Below are 19,904 nucleotides of genomic sequence, written 5' to 3' on the forward strand. Positions count from 1 at the left end.
CTAGGACTTAGCTTAGTATTCCACCACCGAAGAACTGCCGATACCGTGCATAGATATGTTTACATAGATGCCTGAATCAGCACAGTTCGCCCCTTTTTGTACATGTCGGCATGTCTTCCATATTGGAGAAGGCGAATCTGACAGGAATCAGTAAGTAATCAGAAAGAAAAGAGAAAGCATTAGAACATTTCAGCTTCAATGTTGGCTCGAATCAGAGTTCGAGTACGTAAGGCTGTGAGTTGCAGCCACTTGTGTGAATGTCTTAATGTATTCTGTTACCATTCCTTGACTTCTTTCTTCTTTTCCTTTCAATGTGACCCATTTGGGGTTGTCATGTCATCTTTTTCAATGGAAGCCTATATCCTGCACCCTCCACACTAACACCAACAGAATTTATTGTTAAATCTATCCTGAAGCAGCAAAGCAGCCCCAGACCATCACACTCCCACCACCATGCTTCACTCTTGGCATAATGTTCTTTTTATCAAGTGCTGTGCCATTTTTTACGCCAGATGAAACGGGCCGCAGACCTTCCAAAAAGTTCAATTTTTAACTCGTCAGGCCACACAATGTTCCACAAAATGTCTTGAGGATCATCAAGACGTGTTTTTTTTTTCTTTAACAAATGTGACATAAGTATTTGTATTCTTTGCGGACTGTAAGGGTTTTCGCCTTGAAACTCTCCCAGAGATGCCGTTTTTGGCCAGTGTGTTTTTTACGGTAGAGTCCTAAATACTGACCTTAACTGAGGCCACTGAGGCCAGCGGGTCTTTAGACATTGTTCGACGTTGTTCTGTGACCTCCTGGATGAGTCATCGTCGTACTCTTTGAGTAGTTTTAGTTGGTCGTCCACTCCTGGGAAGTTTTGCCGCTGTTTCCAGTTTTCTCTTTTTTTGTGGATAATGGCTCTGACTGTGGTTCACTGCAGGCCCAATGCCTTGGAAATGGCTTTGTAACCTTTTCCTTCTTTTTCTTCTTCTGCTTTGGGTTTGTCCCCTAATGGATCATCAGATCGCGTCATCTTTTTCCATGTAGGCCTATCTCCTCCATCATCCTCTCGAACACCAACTGCCCTCATGTCTTCCCTCACAACATCCATCAAAGTTCTCTTTGGTCTTCCTGTCACTCTTTTGCCTAACAGCTCCATCATCATCAACCTTCTGCCAATATAGTCACTCTCTCTCATCTGGACTTGTCCAAACCATCAAAGGCTCCTCGCTCTAACTTTGTCTCTAAATCATGTAACTTTGGCCGTCCCTCTAATGAGCTCATTTTGAATCCTATGCAACTTGCTCACTCCAAGAGAGAACCACAACATCTTCATTTATGCCACCTCCAGTTCTGCTTCCTGTTGTCCCTCCAGTGCCACCATCTCTAATCCGTACATTATGGATGGCCTCACTACTGTTTTATAAACTTTGCCCTTCATCGTAGCAGAGTCACTGCTGTGACATAACACACCAGACACCTTCCACCAGCCGTTCCAACTTGCTAGGATCCCTTTCTTCATCACACTCACCATTGCTCTCGATTGTTGGGCCCAAGTATTTGAAGTTGTCCCCCTCTCTATGACTTCTCTCTAAAGCCTCACTCTTCCCCCTCCCCCCTCATTAATGCACATGTATTTCGTCTTCAGATAATCTTGATTCTTTCTTCTTTCCAGTGCATACCGCCACCATTCTAACCGTTCCTCTACCTGCTACCTACTTTCACTGCAGATCACAATGCGATCTGCAAAAATCATGCTCCATGGGAATTCCAGTCTAACCACATCTGTCACCCTATACCAGGGGTCTCAAACTCAATTTACCTTGGGGCCGCTGGAGGCAGTCTGGCTTTGGAGCACATCGATTTATATGGAATTTAAATTAGAAAGTAAAAACAATTCCATCTTCTCTAACAACTTTTTTTTTAACACAAAATAAGATGAAGAAGGACGCTGACATTTACAACTTGTATGCAAAACTGCTAAAAAAAAAAAACAACAACAACCTCTCCTTGGCAACGCTGCTGTAACTTTCTCTCATTTAAAGTTGTTTCTCTGCTTGCATCAAGCCTGGTTGATGTCACACGCCCGGTAGCCATCTACCCCGCAATTGGTCGGCCCGTCGGCTCCGCACACAACAATGTAAAAGTGCCATCCATATACAATGAAGAAAACAAGTATTTGAACACCCTTCTATATTGCATGTTCTCCCACTTAGAAATCATGGATGGGTCTGAAATTTTCATCGTAGGTGAATGTCCACTGTGAGAGAGATAATCTAAAAAGAAAATTCCAGAAATCACAATGTATGATTTTTTTTTTTGATGATTTATTTGTGTGATACAGCTGTAAATAAGTATTTGAACACTTGAGAGAACCAATGTTAATATTTGGTACAGTAGCCTTTGTTTGCGATTACAGATGTCAAACGTTTCCTGTAGTTTTTCACTAGGTTTGCACACACAGCAGGAGGGATTTTGGCCCACTCCTCCACACAGATCTCTGCATCAGACAGGTTTCTGGGCTGTCGCTGAGAAACACAGAGTTTCACCTCCCTCTAAAGATTTTTAATTGGGTTTAGGTCTGGAGATTGACTAGGCCACGCCAGAACCTTGATATGCTTCTTACGGAGGCACTCCTTGATTTTCTTGGCTGTGTGCTTCGGGTCATTGTCATGTTGAAAGACCCAGCCAGGACCCATCTTCAATGCTCTGATTGAGGGAAAGAGGTTGTTCCCCCAAATCTCACAATACATGGCCGCGGTCATCCTCTCCTTAATACAGTGCAGTTGTCCTGTCCTATGTGCAGAAAAACAGCCCCAAAGCATGAGGCTACCACCCTCATGGTTAACAGTAGGGATGGTGTTCTTGGGATGGAACTCATCATTCGTCTTCCTCCAAACACGGTTATTGGAATTATGACCAAAAAGTTCAATTTTGGTCTCATCTGACCACAAAACTTTTTTCCATGACTCCTGTGTATCATCCAAATGGTCATTGGTAAACTAAGACGGGCCTTGACATGTGCCTATTCCTCACCTTTCTAAGAATCATTGAGACCCCACGAGGTGATATCTTGCATGGGGCTCCACTCCGATTGACCGTCATGTTTAGCTTCTTCCATTTTCTAATGATTACTCCAACATTGGACCTTTTTTCACCAAACTGTTTGGCAATTTCTCCGTCGCCCTTTCCAGCCGTGTGGAGTTGTACAATTTTGTCTCTGGTGTCTTTGGACAGCTCTTTGGTCTTGGCCATGTTACATGTTTGAGTCTTACTGATTGTATGCGGTGGAAAAGTGTCTTTATGCAGCTAAGGACCTCTCACGGGTGCATCTGATTCAGGATAATAGATGGAGTGGAGGTGGACTTTTAAAGGTGGACTAACAGGTCTTTGAGGGTCAGAATTCTAGCTGATAGATAGGTGTTCAAATACTTATTTGCAGCTGTATCACACAAATAAATCGTTTAAAAAATCATACATTGTGATTTCTGGATTTTTCTTTTTAGATGATCTCTCTCAGAGTGGACATGCACCTACGATGAAAATTTCAGACCCCTCCATAATTTCTAAGTGGGAGAATTTGCACTATGGCAGGGTGTTCAAATACATATTTTCTACACTGTAAAACTCGAGGGCAGCACTACCATTATACTTTCATATTAAGGTAAGGGCCACAAAAAAATCATCTTGTGGGCCGCAAATGGCCCATGGGTCGCCAGTTTGAGACGTCTGCCCTATGCATTACCAATGTAAACAAGAAGGGGCTCAGAGCTGCTCTCTGATGCAGTCCCACCTCCATCTTAAATTGTTCTCCCACACTTATGGCACACTTCACCGCTGTTCTGCTGTGCTCATAAATGTCCTGTGCCAGACTTCCGCCTGCATTAATACAGTTCCTCTCATAGTGCTCTGTCGAGGCTTTCTCTAGGTCTACAAAGACACAATGTAGCTCTTTCTGACCTTGTTTGTACTTTTCCATGAGCATCCCCAAGGCAAATAATACATCTGTGGTACTCTTTCTGGGCCTGAAACCATACTGTTGCTCGTAAATACTCACTTCTGTCCTAATTCTAGCCTTCACTACTCTTTCCCATAACTTTATTGTGTTGCTCATCATCTTTATTTCTCTGTTCTTCCCACAGCTCTGAACATCGCCTTTCTTCCTAAAAATGGGAACTAGCATACTTTTCCTCCATTCCATTCATTCATCTTCTCACTCGCTAGAATTCTGTTGAACAAGTTGGTCAAAAACTCTGCAGCCTCCTCTCCAAATTGCTTCCATACCTCCACCGGTATGTCATCAGGACCAACTACCTTTCCATTTTTCATTCTCTTTAGTGCTTTTCTAACTTCTCCCTTAGTAATCATTGCCACTTCCTGGTCCTTCACACTTGCATTTTCTACTCTTTCTTCTCTGTCATTTTCTTAGTTCATCAACTCCTCAAAGTATTCTTTCAGTCTATCTTGCACATTACTGACACCAGTCGATACATTTCCTTCCCTATTCTTAATCAGAATCAGAATCAGTTTATATGGCCAAGTATGTAACAACACACGAGGAATTTATCTCAGGCAGTCGTTCAGAGAAGAAAAACAAACAGACTAACAAGAATGAGGAAAATAGACATTCAATTAAAAGGGAACTATATCTTATTAAGAGTCAACCTAATCACCCAACCTGCTTCTCATCATTTGCATCTCTATCCCTCTGTTTTCACAACCTATAAAAATCCTTTTCTCCTTCTTTAGTGTCCAACCTGGTGTGCACGTCCTCATATGCCTCTTATTTAGCTTTCAAACATTTCTAACGTTGCCGCATGTTGCATCTCAATGTATTCCTTTCTCCTGTCCTTGGTCTTCTTAGTGTCCCACTTCCTCTTCGCTCACCTTTTTCACTGTAAGACTTCCTGTACTTTGAGGTTCCACCATCATGTCTCCTTCTTCCCTTTCCTACCAGAAGATACACCAAATGCTCTCCCGCCTGTCTCTCTGATCACCTTGGCTGTAGTAGGCCCGTCTTTTGGAAGCTCCTCCTGTTCATCGAGAGCCTTTTCCACCTCTTTCCGAAAAGCCTCACAACACTCTTGCTTTCTCAGCTTCCACCACATAGTTTTCTGGTCTATCTTTGTCCTGTTAATCTTCCTCCCCACCACCAGAGTCATTCTAAACACCACTATCCTATCCTATCCCTTCTGGGTTCACGCTCCCATACCACGAGCTTACAGTCAGTAACCTCCTTCCGATTACATCGTCTGCACAAAATGTAATCCACCTGCATGCTTCTACCTCCGCTCTTGTCGGTCACCCTAATTTCCCGTCTCTTCTGGGAATAAATGTTTTCACCACTGCTAATTCCATCCTTTTTCCAAAGTCCACCACCATCTGACCCTCAAAGTTCCTTTGCTGAATTCCGTACTTACCCATCACTTCTTCATCACCCACTTTTCTTTCACCAACACGTCCATTACAATCTGCACCAATCACAACTCTCTCTCTCTGTCTTGAATGCTCAGAACTACTTCATCTAGTTCCTTCCAGAATTTCTCTTTCAACTCTCGGTCACATCCTTCCTGTGGGCATAGCCACTAATCACATTATACATAACACCCTCACTTTCAAATTTCAGCCTCATCACTCGATCTGATACTCTTCACCGTCAAGACATTCTTAGCCAGCTCTTCCTTTAAAATATTAAATATATATTATATATATCATTTATATAATATATCTAAATAATAATGTGTGTGTTTCTTTCGGCTTGTCCCTTTCGGGGTCGCCACAGCGTATCATCTCAGATGAACGCATATATATGTTTGGCACAATTTTTACGCCGGATGCCCTTCCTGACGCAACCCTTCTCAGGGAGTGGAGGCCCCAGTGGGATACAAACCCACAACCCCTGGTTTACCAAACCAGTGCTCTAACCACTGAGCTACGGGCCCAATATATCTATATAATAATAAAATATTAAAATTACCCCTACTCCATGTCTCTTTCCATCTACACCATGGTAAAATAATTTAAACCCTGGCCCTAAACCTTTAGCCTTCCTGTCTTTCCACCTGCTTTCTTGGATGCAAAATTATTTCGACCTTTCTCCTAATCATCATATCAACCAAAACCTGAGCTTTTCTTGTCCTCGTCCCAACAATCAAAGTCCCCACACTCAGTTGTAGACTCTGTGATGCTCTCTGCCAGGCCTCTCTTACAACTGTCTTTGGTCCTTGCTTATTGTTGCTTGGTGAATTTTCCCTTCAGTTTTGTTTGCACATCCCAAAAAACATAAAAGATTAATTGGGCACTCTAAATTGCCCCTAGGTTTGATTGTGAGTGCGGCTGTTTGTCTCGATGTGCGCTGCAATTGACTGGAAACCAGTTCAGGGTGTACCCCACCTCCTGCCCATTGACACCTGGGATAAGCTCTAGCACTCCGCGTGACCCTTGTGAGGATAAACAGCAATGAAAATGGATGGAAGGATGGATGGATGGAATACTTTAAGACAATGCTATCCACGACTTTGTATTTCAAAAACTAGTTATCCATTTTATCTGTTTGTAATAATATGAAGAGGCAATTAGACATCAGTATGGCTTCACAATCATAATGGCCCTGTAACAAAAAACACAATTTTGTAGTTTAGTTTTGTTTTGATATAAAATGAGTTTGCTTTTGCAGTTTGATTCATTCATTCTCCAACTGCATTGTGACATGCCAGCCAATGAGTGCAAAGGCATTCAGCTGAATATGAATAGCTAATCTTGCCCGAAAAACTTCTGAAGTCATCCTGATGCTTTTTTCAGCAGTTTTATTAGTGATAAATACTGTCACGACCCATCGAGACGGAGGTAGGACCCAAATGCAGGAGTACACGGGAGTTCGCAGATGTAATTCAGGAAAAACTTTTATTATTCCAAGGACAGGGATCGGGCAGACAGTCAGGTGCAGCAGCGGTAGTCAGGATGTCGGGCGTAGAAAGCAGGTCAGCGGGCAGGCAGGAGTCGGTACACGGGATAACGATCAAAGCAGCCAGGAGTATCAATAGGGTTAGGCTTACGGGGTTAGTCAGAGAACAGGCGGAGGTCGGTACACACGGGAATACGATCAGAGCTACGGGAGTGATGGAACGGGGCATGAACCGGAACCATCTGGCGCCGGACCAGTCCTATATCCACTGGGGCCAATCAGCCAGGATGAGGCGCAGGTGTGCGTCTCCCAATCAGCGCGGCCGCGCGAACACCTGCACAGCCAGGGTTGGACCGGCAAGACCATGACAAATACATGTAAACCAGGGACGGTGGATGACTGGTTAGCGCTTCTGCCTCACAGGGTGTTACTTGTTCATTGCATTAATCACAAATTTTGGAAATTATACTTGGCAAAACGGTTAAAAAAAAAAAAAAAGCTTCTTCATTCCCATGAGATCTGGTTTTGAGTGTAGCGTCCAGTAAATAAACCAGTTGGTACATCTCCAACAGCAAGTGAATGAGGCAATCTCGACACATCCAATATGGTTGGTAAAGGGCGTATGACTCGCAGCATAACGCGATGACTCTCTGTATTGATAAGGGTGATAAGTCGTGGAAGAAATTAATATTATCCAGTCCAATTATGTTGCAAAATTGCCGTAAGCTTTGTGAATTTGTACCCAGTGAATTTTTGATTGTTTTGACGGAGGTTCACGTTAACGTGCCCGAGAATGGATCAGAGGTCATTGCACCGTAGTAACACAAGCAAATGAGGTTTGCTCCATTATTTAAAAGGATAAAGCAGCGAAATTATGTTTAAAGTTTTTCCCCCCAGTAATTGTAAGACAGCGTGCGATCATGAAACCCCATATTCTCGGATTGTAATGAAAGTATCAGCATATTAGCAAAGTGCGTAAATTATTGCGAATTACACGTGTGTTACACGACACGTGAAACTGATCCGTGAAACCACCCTACATAATCACCTCGAATAGTTTTGTCATGTCACGTTCCCATATAGACAAGAAGGAAAACAGAAATGTGGGAATTACCGTGAAGGCACCAGCAGCTGACCGGAAAGTCATTGGTCGGTTCATCCAGGCCACTGTGTTGTCATTTGGACCATTCTGCCAAGGGGGCTGCAAGCCAATAACCACGCGGTTCAACTACTGTAAGTCACATCCCGCACCTTGCGTCTTTTACGAACAAGTCGTATAAACTTCAGTACGACGACGAATGGAAACAAATGTGTGTTCTTTCTTTTCTATAATCGCGCTAGACCCCGCACAGTCAACAATCTGGGTGAAAATCAATACGGCACTGAAAACACCACAGCAGGTTTATTTGCGCTTCGGGTGTTTTTGTGTACTCGCAGTGACAAGCACGCGTGGGCTGATGAAGCCACACTTTAATTCATCATCCATCCCTCAAACAGGACGTGGGAAAGGTTTAGAACAGGCAAAGACCACTAACATAGTTTGATTTGATTCGCGTCGGTCTGTTCGCTAGGAGACGTGGAGATAACGTGTTGTTTTTGTTTTTTTTTTTTTTTTTTTTTTTTTAAATTTCTGTCTTTCTTGATTTGCGCGTTTGTTGCTGACCAAGCCTCCTCCAGCAGTGTTGCCAAGCCCGAGGGGAGACACCGGCCAACACTGCAGCGGGCGGAAAGCACAGTGAAATAACGATGGGCTCCTCAGGACAAGGCTGGCCTTTGCTGACATTTGGACTTCTGCTGGGGCTTCATCACACCTCCTGTATCTGGATCCTCAATGTTGTCTTCCCTCCAAATTCCAACGCTCAAAACCAGAGCAACGTCACACCTCCACTCATCATTGGTAAGTTTACTTTGATTTTAACAGTGCAGACTTAACAGTTGTAGTACTTAATACATGACTGTGAATACACGTTTGCTTGAACTGACAACAGGTCCTGTCCTGTATGATAAAAAACAAACAACACAAACAAAAAAGTCTAAATTAGGTCACGAGACCCACTGAAAAGTTAAACTATACTTACATTTTGAACACCAAAAGATGGTGATTTTTTTTTGGGTTGCAGGGGATACAGTGTATTGGCCATGAATTGTAACAATCTTAAATATGGCCATTTCTGCAATTATCATGCTTCCCCAACCAACCAATCAATCAATCAATCAATCAACAAACCAAGCAAGCAAGCAAGCTATTAGTTGAAGAGGTTCATTTAGGCAAAAATAGTCATCTTGTGGCTTCTTGTTATCAAGGAGCTATGTTGAAGTGAGTTCTGGAGTTTCCTTGAAACACAAATACTGCACTGCTTTACCACCATCTTGGCATGTTATCTTAATGTCAAAGAACTATGTTGAAGAAGAGCTATGGAGTATAATTTGGACAAAAATAGGGCTTTTCTGCCATTTTATGGCATATTAATCTCAAGGTACTGTGTTGAAGTGAATTAAGGTGTTTATTTTTTTTTTTAAATATAAAGAAATGCTTTGCCATCTTTTTGTGGCATCTGTTGCCAATAATCGTATAAACATTTTAAGGCAGCATCACTCAGGTGATTTTTGTCATTCATGGAAAGGCTTGGTCCCTATCCTCTGCAAACGGTCAAGGTTCATTGCAACGCCACTGGACATACAGCTGGCGGGAAACAGGATGTCAGTCAGGAATCCAACAAAATTACTGCAACACTATTAGGATTAGGGCTGCATGGTGGCGCAGCTGTAATGGGTTGGCCTCCCAGTTCTGAGGACTATGGTTCAAATCCCGGCCCCGCCTTTGTGGATTTGCATGTTCTCCCTGTGCATGTGTGGGTTTTCGCCAGACACTCTGGTTTCCTCCCACATCCCAAAAACATGCAACATTCATTGGACACTCTAAATTGCCCCATAGGTGTGATTGTGACTGCGGCTGTTGTCTGTCTCCATGTGCCCTACGATTGACTGGCAACCAGTTCAGGGTTTACCCAGCCTCCGACCCAATGACAGCTGGGATTGGCTCTGGCAGTCCCGCGTGAGGATAAGGGGCTCAAAAAATGGATGGATGGATATTAGGATTGTATTATAATCTGTCCAAATCTGGGAAATGGTGTATGAACTACACCAGTTTGTGTAGATGCCTTCTAGTTTTAAAGGGACAATAAATAATGGGAAAATGTAAAATTCTTGAATCAAACTTTCATTTTTTAACATGTATTGTGTACATCTATTTGTACTTGGTCCCAAGTCTTTTGCAGTAAATTACAGACTGAAGCCTGTAAGACATAGACATGGGTGTTCATTACTCAATTAACTGACTGTTAACGAGTTCATGTTTTCCCCAGGTTCTCTGGCTTTCTTCCACATTCCTAAAATAGGCATGCATTAAGGGGCCTTTACTTTTATAGGTATACCTGATTTGCCTTCGCGGGCCACATACAATCTTGCAGCGGGACGGATCTGGCCCGTGGGCCTTGAGTTTGACACCATGCTTTAGATGGCCATGAAGCTGAAGTCCAAGTTTGAAGATTTTTTTTTTTCCCTGACCATTTTGGTTGAATTTCAAATAGTACTGGTTTCATGGTGTTCCACTTTGGTGATTGCACTGTAAACTTTTCAGATTTGATTGTGAGGAAGGTTTTGAATTTCATGTGGCAGAGGTAAGAGTTGTGAGCTTGGGGCCCACAAATCTGTTTATTTCGTAAAACAAACCTGCTCACTGTCTATATAAACTGGGTCGGGCTGTTCATTTACCTGTGAAATGATGGGCTTTTACAGAAATAATGACATTAGTTCATAAATGGGTATATTTTGAATGACTACATTATGATGTACTTATAATCTTGTGCTAATATTCAACAGACAGAATTACATTTAAGCATTTACGTAATGTTACATTTACTGTATACTGTAACCTGTACATTTTCTGTTCCAGTCTCAACTAAACAAGTATATTACAGCCTTAAAAGGGGATTGTTATTCACCTTAGGACGCTTTCAATGCTCATCTCTCACTTGGTGATGCAGTTCCAGGAAACTTGGGGAACCGTCTGGAAGCTAAGATAAATAAGCCACAGCTGGTCCACTGGATGTGCTACAAGAAAACAGATCATTGGTTCCCTTTGTGGATTGACCTCAACATGTTCATGCCTGTTGGTGTGGACTGCTGGATTGATAACATTAGGTAACGCAAACTCTCGTGTTTCATCTATGTAAAATACCATTGCTCAGTCTTTGAGGCAAGTTAGTCAAGATCAGAGCCGTTAAGGGGGAAAATATTTGATGATGCTGCTCTTTGGGCCCATAGCTGCTCCAATATTTTAACCTTGACTATTACATTGGACAACACTTTTGACATGTTCTTACATTATGCCATCATAGCGTATGTTTTTAATAATCCGACGCAAATATATGTGCTCAGACTTGTTTACAACAGGACATCAAGACGGTCATTCAACTCACCAGGCGTGCAAGTGCGGGTGCCAGGTTTTGGACAAACCTACTCCATTGAGTTTCTTGACAATAACAAATTGGCAGGTAAGATGAATAAATCTGTTTTGGTCAAATTGTGGATATTTGTATTGATTAAACAGGAAAAAACTAAATTTCATAAAGACTGTAAAACAGAAGCGTTGTACAACAATCTTCAACATTTCTGTTGAGGTTAAGGCTTAAATTGTATTAACATGCATGGGCTTAAAGGTCAACTGAAAGCCATATATACATTTTAAAATAGATATTGTTATGAAAACTACATATAATATTATTTAGTTCAATGTCTATACGAACAAAAAAAATGAGCGGAGAGCGTAACATTAATGTGCAAAGTTGCGGAAGTCTCACTCGACATCCCAGTGGCGGCCATATTGCCTGCAATGTCATTTGCAGATGTCACACAGTCCCCATTGAGAAGACGCTGTGCCACCTGCTATGGGATTCAAACAAGAGAGATTTTCGGATTTTTGAGACGCCCTTTCTGACACTGAAACTCTTTTCGAAGAACATCTCACAATCGAGTGAAGTGACTGGAGGAATATTACCCTATCGTTTTGAGCCATATTTAGATGATATGCGGATCACTTTCAACTAACAAGAGACTCCCCGACAGACGGACAAGGAACCCGATGAAATATTCAAAAGGACAGACCTATAATTCAATTCAATTTCCCAACTCTTTTACAAGTCTTGTGTATGTAGTGTACTCAGGAGGACCCATGCTGGGCGAAGTAACTACTTCACGGGTCCCCAGACACCGATGGCCGGGAGGGGGGGGGCACAACAATGCCGGGCCGTCCGCCGGCGGACGACAACAAAGCCAGTGTGACGGTCTGAGCACTCCCCCATGCTGAAAAGTCTCCTTGTGATTAATGCGCATGTGTGGCTAACAGGGGAACTCTGGGTACGTAGCAGACGCTTACTGGGAAATCCCCCATTCTCATAGTTCCCCTTCTTCTTCTTCTTCTTCTTCTTCTTCGCTGTGTTCATCTTTTTGAGATCTCCACAGCGAACATGAACACTTGGCGACAAGTTGTCGAATGGCACATGTTGAAGCATGGATGGAGATGTTTCAGACTGGCCGGAATTTCACAAAATATACGCTCATGCGCGTTAATCACAAGGTAACTTTTCAGCACCGGGACCACTCAAAATCCAGCAATACGACGAGCCGACATTTTGGCTAACACGATGAAAAAAACCCAAGTAATTTTTCGCCGGTACCATAGGTATAAGCCAATATAAAACCAATATAAACACTCAACCCCGCTACTTCAAAAAACGGCACTTCCTTGTTCTTCACCAACACAAATGCCTTGAGAGGATTTTCAATGCGGGAGATGCAAAAATCCATATACGACAACATCCTCATGTGAGGTGAAAAAAACGTATGGGTCCATTACAGCTGACTTTGTTTTATTAAAAAACATACTGAAAATTATGCTTTATGTGTAAATTGAGCTTTAAAAAGAAATTTGAGCATCGTATGCATAGCCTTGAAACAATTCAAGTATATTATGAATTATGTATTTAAAGTGATTGTAGTAACTTGGTTTGCTTTCTTTGTAGGTTATTTTTACACCATGGTGCAGCATTTAGTGAATATTGGCTACACTCGAAACGGGACACTCCGAGGGGCACCGTATGATTGGAGGTTAACTCCGAGTAAGTGCTGAAAATATTGTGAACTACACCACACTACATTGTCTATGCAGTGCTGTGAAAAATATTGGCCCCCTTCTCAAATTCTCTTTTTTTTTTGCATGGTTTCCCCAATTTGAGGTTCAAGATAATCTCTTCTTTAGATGTTATCCTACCATTAAGAAGCTGAGTCTGGGTGCTCTGAGGCGGGCTCTTCTATCTCTGGGGTTGAGGTCACCGAGGTAGTTAAAAAGCTCCCTGGTGGCAGGGCCCTGGTGGTGGATGAGATTCGCCCGGAGTTCCTAAAGGCTCTGGATGTTGTGGGGCTGTCCTGGATGACACGCCTCTGCAACATCATGTGGACATCGGGGACGGTGCCTCTGGATTGGCAGACTGGGGTGGTGGTCCCACTTTTCAAGAAGGGTGACCGGAGGGTGTGTTCCAACTATAGAGGGATCACACTCCCTGGTAAGGTCTACTCAGGGGTACTAGACAGGAGAGTCAGTCGGGAAGTCGAGTCTCGGATTCAGGAGGAGCAATGTGGTTTTTCGTCCTGGCCGTGGAACAATGGACCAGCTCTACACCCTCGGCAGGATCCTCGAGGGTGCATGGGAGTTCGCCCATCCAGTCTACATGTGTTTTGTGGACTTGGAGAAGACGTTCGACCGTGTGCCTCGGGGAGTACTGTGGGGGGTTCTTTGGGAGTATGGAGTACCGAACCCCCTAATACGAGCTGTTTGGTCCCTGTCCGACCAGTGTCAGAGTTTGGTTCGCTTTGCCGGCAGTAAGTCGGACTCGTTTCCAGTGAGAGTTGGACTCCGCCAGAGCTGCCCTTTGTCACCGATTTTGTTCATAAAGTTTATGGACTAGGCGCAGCCGAGGCGTAGAGGGTGTCCGGTTTGGTGGCCTCAGCATCGCATCTCTGCTCTTTGCAGATGATGTGGTTCTGTTGGCTTCATCAAGCCGTGATCTCCAACTCCCACTGGAGGGATTCGCAGCTGGGATGAGAATCAGCACCTCCAAATCCGAGACTATGGTTACAGGGGGGCTATAAGTCTACAAAATGCCGGGAATTAATTCAAATTAACCACATACCCATAAAAACTACATTTTTCAACATCATTTTTCATTTAGAGTTAGCTTCTCTTGGCTACTGGCATAGTTGTGAAAATGCGTTAGCTCTTGAATATGTCAAAGTGGTTATTGCTGTTGTTGCTGCCTTTGGCTTGCACCTTTTTGCTCCATTTCATGCAAAGACTATTTCAAGTAAAGGAACACATACAAGCCTTGCAGAATTCTTTGCATCACTCCACAGTGATCTCCAGAACACACAAGTTGATGAAGAATTCTTCTGTTTCCAGCAACCTACTTTCAATGGAATTTCTCAGATTCTCTTTAATGCAGTCAAGGCAAACTACAGGCTCGATGTAGTCGAATTTGTCAAAGAGATGGCAACTACACATACCAAAGTATCTTTGGCAAACAGAATTCTTCCCAAAATGGCTGATGTCCTTGGCATGCAGAGGGGCAAATATTATGATTTTGGAGGATATGAGAAAGAATATTCAGTGTTTGAACAGGCCCAGAATATTGACAACGCTCTTGTTCACAACATGCAGTTGGAAAGGCAGTGTGGAGATACAGATCAGCGGCTAAAGAAGAAGCCTATTTTGGACACTGTATCTGGTGGCAATATATTAAAGCTGACTAAAGACTTCCGCCAAAAATATGCTTCAAGTGATTTCCGTAAAATGGGCCCAGTGGTCAAGATTATGGATAATATTACTGCAGACTAGAACAAACGCCAGCAGGATCTTAGAGCTGCTGGGCTTAGTAAGAAGGAAGCTAATCTGCTGCACGTTGAGAACAGAAAACTAAATATTTTGGACAGAGTGAAGGACCAAAGCGGACCATTCACGGCAGCTGAACATGTTGATGAGTACCTTCAGAATACAGCAGATGACCTAAAGACAAAGACCAAGAGAAAGAAAGACGACGTAACATATGCCAGAGATACTTCAGTGGCACTACCCAGAACAAGCCATGTCTTCAGGATGTTCAACACTGGATGTTGAAAGCGGAAGATGCTGACTCCTGAACAGTTTGGTGACAATCTTAAGGTTCTGTTAGGCAAGACCAAGGACAGATCTACAGTTACACTGTCAGACTTTTGTTTGGCCATGGAGCAACTTCCCTGACACTATATCCAATAGCTGAATGTGAATAGCCTGAAATGTGTCAGACATACAGGGATGCATACGAAGTATTTCTGCAAAATAACAATTTTAAGGATATAGTCATGTATTTCATAAAATGAAAGTAGCCACAAGGAGCAAAATCACAGAGAGAAATAACATTTAGATATCTTCTTTATGTACAATAAAGGTTTATTTAAACTCATTCCCGGGTGTTTTTCCTCCAAAAAGGCATTTATAGCCTCCCCCTACTATGGTCTTCAGTCGGAAAAGGGTGGCGTGCAATCTCCAGGTCGGTTATGAGATCCTCCCCAAGTGGAGGAGTTAAAATATCTTGGGGTTTTGTGCACGAGTGAGGGAAGAATGGAGCGGGATATTGACAGATGGATCGGTCCATGGGCATGAGCTGTGAGTCGTGACCGAAAGAACAAGATCCCGGATACAAGCAGCCGAAATGAGTTTCCTCCGTAGGGTATCTGGGCTCTGCCTTTGAGATAGGGTGAGAAGCTCGGTCATCCAGGAGGGGCTCAATGTCGAGCCGCTGCTCCTCCGCATTGAGAGGAGCCAGATGAGGTGGCTGGGGCATCTGATTCAGATCCCTCCTGGATGCCTCCCTGGTGAGGTGTTACGGGCATGTCCCAACAGAAAGATACCCCGAGGACGACCCAGGACACGCTGGAAAGACTATGTCTCTCGGCTGGCTTGGGAACGCGTCGGAATCTCTCCGGAAGAGCTGGAACAAGTGGCTGGGGAAAGGGAAGTCTGGGTATCCCTGCTGAAATTACTTCCCCTGCAACCCGACCCGGAAAAGCGGTAGATAATGGATGGATGGATGGTCTTGACTCCACATTTCCGAGAAAAGGGGAAGTTGTTTTTGCAGGTGCAGATCATGTGCATGTGTCAAGGCACTCTTGTCACCCCTGAATGACTTCAGATCCTTATGTTTATTATGTATTGTCATTCCTATACTGTTTTACTCTCTCACTGTTTCGATATCCCCCCCCACAACCTTTTAAAGGCCAACAGGGGCATGTTTTTGCGAGAACTGGCGCAAATGTGATAGCTATACAGATAGTTCTCCAGACTGTTTCAAACTTCACTGTGAACACTGTCCCTTAAAAATACACGTTTGCTCGTATGTTTACTGTTCATCCATCCATCCATCCAATTTATTTTGCCACTTATCCTCACGAGGGTCGCGGGGAGTGCTGGAGCCTATCCCAGCTGTCAACGGGCAGGAAGCGAGGTACACCCTGAACTGGTTGCCAGCCAATTGCAGGGCACATACAGACAAACAGCCACACTCACACCTAGGGGCAATGTAGAGTGTCCACTTAATGCTGCATGTTTTTGGGATGTGGGAGGAAACCGGAGCGCCTGGAGAAAACCCACACAGGCACGGGGAGAACAGGCAAACTCCACACAGACGGGTCTGAGATTGAACCCGGGGAATCAGAACTGTGAGGCCAGCGCTTTATCAGCTGCTTCACCGTGCCGCCCATACCCTTGCAGAATTTATAAAATGTGTACCGTTATTCAAAGAAAACGAGTAATGAGATGAAACACTATTTATTTGTAATCCGATTACAATTAAGATAGTGTATAAGAAGTTCAAGAATAACACAATCATTAACAAAATATGGCAAGAAAGAAAATAATGAGATGGCGCCCGTTCACCCCCCAAATTCTGTCAGGGTATTTACACTTATGAGTATAGCAAAACTAAACCTGAGGAGGGCCATTAGTGTTTCAAATCCACCCTATGATCAATCCAAAACCAACAGTTGCGGGATTCTGCAGGTACCTGTGCAAATTCGGTGAAAACACAAACCGTTCGCAGGTCTGTTTTAAGATCCCTCCTGAATAGTGTTACCACAGTCCCATAAAAAATACAGAATTATAGTATGTGCAGTTTCACAGTTTTTAACATACACACCGTTTCCACCCCTTTCCTTGATTTAATAATTTCCTTGAGTAATCACAAACTTTGGAGTCTGTTCGAAAGAATAACATTTTTAAATACTTTATTTTTGGTGTGTTTTGGGTTCCTTTTAGGAATAGTGTGCATTTCATCACGTTTTTTTTTCATTTTATTTGATTGCTGTCACATGTCAAATTTTTTACCTGGTAATGGTTTGAAGGAAATTATGAGACCTGTAACATAATCCACATTATTTTAAATTGATGAATCTATTTGTTACTACATGGTTCATCTATTTCGGTAGATGATAGGAATTCCTGTGACATAATGATGCCAGATGAATGCATGAATGTCGATGTCCTTTCCTTCCCATCCGACAGATGAGAATGAAGAGTATCTACTAAAGTTGCAGGAGTTGGTGGAACAGATGTACGATCAGTACCAGGAGCCTTTGTACTTGCTGGGGCACAGTATGGGCTGCCATTACGTCCTCTACTTCCTCAACCATCAGCCTCAGGCCTGGAAGGACAAATACATTCGGGGCTTCATTTCCCTGGCGGCTCCGTGGGGGGGCGCCGTTAAAGTACTGAGAGTCCTGGCATCAGGTACTGCATGACATGGCATGTGTTTTCCTCTATTTATTGAGCCGAGGCAAATATTTTTCATGAACAAAACATCACGACATGCACACAGGAAAAATAAGTCACAAAAAAAGTGGACACGTGAAATTACGTAGCTTCTGCTATCTAGTGAAGGAGCCTTTAATTGTTCTTCCTGTCACTTGGTGTCACTGGCACAGATAGATGAACAATGATACATTGTAGTAAATACACGTTTTATGGACCGTCACATTTTTTGAGCCGCTTATTTCCACAAGTGTTGTGGTAGTGTGACAGTGTTTCCCAGCTACTGTATCACTTGGTAGGAGGCGGGGAGGACCCTCAGCTGGTTGCCAGCCAATTGCAGGGCACAAAGAGGCAGACAACAGTCACAATCACACTTAAGGGCAATTTAGATTCTCTGATCAATGCATGTTTTTGGGGCGTGGGAGGAAATCGGTGTCCTCGGACAAAAACCCATTTAGGCACGGGGAGAACGTGCAAACTGAACACAGGCAGGACCAGGATTTTAACCCAAGTCCTTAGAACGCTCTAACCAGACGTCCCACCGTGCTGCCAATTTTTGGGCCATTTAGGTGGAATTGTATAATTTTCCATGGCACATTTGATAATCTCTCACAGAGCACTAATTTGTCACAGTACAGTGGTTGGAAATCACTGGCATATGCTATAATGAAATCCAGATACTGTATAAGATACAACTGTAGATGATTTTGCCTTTTTTAGGGGAAAATGACGGACTACCATTGATTTCCAACATCAAGATCCGGGAGGAGCAAAGGATGGCGACGACTAATCCCTGGATGCTGCCAACAGAGAAGGTGTGGCCAAAGGAGCACATATTGTTATCCACACCAAAGTTCAACTATACCAGACAGGACTACCAGCGCTTCTTCAAAGACATAAATTTTGAGGATGGATGGTAAATTTCTACTGTCCTTGTGGGGATACTTTTTGTTGCTCAATTTAAGATGTTCTGCAGACCCAGATTGATTTCAGGTACAGTATTAATTTGGGGGGGCTAGCCTGAAAATGGGGCAGTTGATTGAGTTGAAAACCGGAGTGTTGAAAAATTGTCAGGGTGAGGGGGCTGAAACAATCCGTGCCCCCCCTCCCCCCCAGTTTGAAAACCACTGCATTAGTAAAAATTGTGATGTAATAATGATTATTCAGTATTTGATCTCTTTAGAATTTAGTCAGTAACATTAAACGGGAAATGTGCTTTAACTCATCGTCACGTCCCAATTTTACAGAAAATCTAAATCATAATAGCAAGCCAAATATGCCAAATATGAATATACTACATGAGCGCTGATGAACATGTGGTTGGTTTCAGGTACATGTGGGAAGATACGAAGAACCTGACTGCTGATCTCCACCCGCCCGGTGTTGAGGTGTGGTGTATGTACGGCGTTGGGCTACCTACTCCAGTCACGAATATTTACGACGACGGGTATCCCAACGCAGACCCCATAGACTATGTTTATGACGATGGCGATGACACCGTGGACAGCCGAAGCATGAGTCTTTGCAAAAACTGGTCGGGACAGCAGGAGAAGCCTGTACATGTTACAGAATACAAGGGTCTGTCACACCTGGATATTGTATTCAATGAAAAGGTGCTCAGTCAAATACAGCAAATTTTAGAGGGGAAATCTGAGATGCCCAAAGAAGTTGATGTCAAGTCTGGGGAGATATAGCAAATTTTCAAGTTGGATTAAAAAGCACATGCAGCAATAACAAGTTGTCTAAGACTGACCCCAAGTTTATAAAAACGATCCCTAGTTTTAAACTGTATCCTTTTTTTTTTCAAAATTAATTTTGTAGTTCATAAAGATGTCTTGCTTTTTAGTGGTTACAGTGCAATTTTTAATTGCCTATAATTATTCAATGTGCTTGATGGAATTTTTATGTAAAACAGAGACTGGAGGTAACAGGACGTATACAATGTTTTTATCCTGCACCAATATATACATCCACTGTAAAACCAATCGTCCTCATGATGTTGTGTGTGGTACTCGGACCGAGCGAAAGGCGGAGTGTGAGTCGCACTTTGTGTTCGTTCGGCGTATCGAAGCTCGATTAGTTCTACCTTGAGTGAAGTTGCGCTACCGGGTTGGA

The 19,904-nt window shown here is 43.2% G+C and overlaps 2 protein-coding genes across 8 annotated transcripts in view; one reads left to right on the top strand and one right to left on the bottom strand.

Moving 5' to 3' along the window:
• uba2 (ubiquitin-like modifier activating enzyme 2) overlaps positions 1-8,054 on the bottom strand; it is a 28,479-nt gene extending 20,425 nt beyond the window's left edge. Inside the window, exon 1 of the mRNA XM_061822415.1 lies at positions 8,007-8,054. Coding sequence (XP_061678399.1) covers positions 8,007-8,051 — 45 coding nt within the window. The 5' untranslated portion in view covers positions 8,052-8,054. The remainder of the gene's footprint in view (positions 1-8,006) is intronic.
• On the top strand, positions 34-19,774 carry lcat (lecithin-cholesterol acyltransferase). Of its 7 annotated transcripts, none has more exons than XM_061822429.1 (8): positions 34-150; positions 8,573-8,789; positions 10,939-11,095; positions 11,333-11,448; positions 12,976-13,071; positions 17,544-17,768; positions 18,510-18,705; positions 19,120-19,774. In XM_061822429.1, exons 2-8 carry the CDS (start codon positions 8,639-8,641, stop codon positions 19,481-19,483), a joined length of 1,305 nt encoding a protein of 434 aa, XP_061678413.1. In that variant the 5' UTR covers positions 34-150; positions 8,573-8,638; the 3' UTR covers positions 19,484-19,774. The 7 variants fall into 7 exon arrangements, with proteins under 7 accessions (XP_061678413.1, XP_061678414.1, XP_061678406.1 ...); XM_061822430.1 differs by having other exon boundaries at positions 41-150; positions 8,570-8,789; XM_061822422.1 differs by having other exon boundaries at positions 47-150; positions 8,560-8,789.
• The last annotated feature ends 130 nt before the right edge of the window (positions 19,775-19,904 follow it).

This window comes from Syngnathoides biaculeatus, chromosome 6, assembly GCF_019802595.1.
Source record: "Syngnathoides biaculeatus isolate LvHL_M chromosome 6, ASM1980259v1, whole genome shotgun sequence".
NCBI lineage: Eukaryota > Metazoa > Chordata > Actinopteri > Syngnathiformes > Syngnathidae > Syngnathoides > Syngnathoides biaculeatus.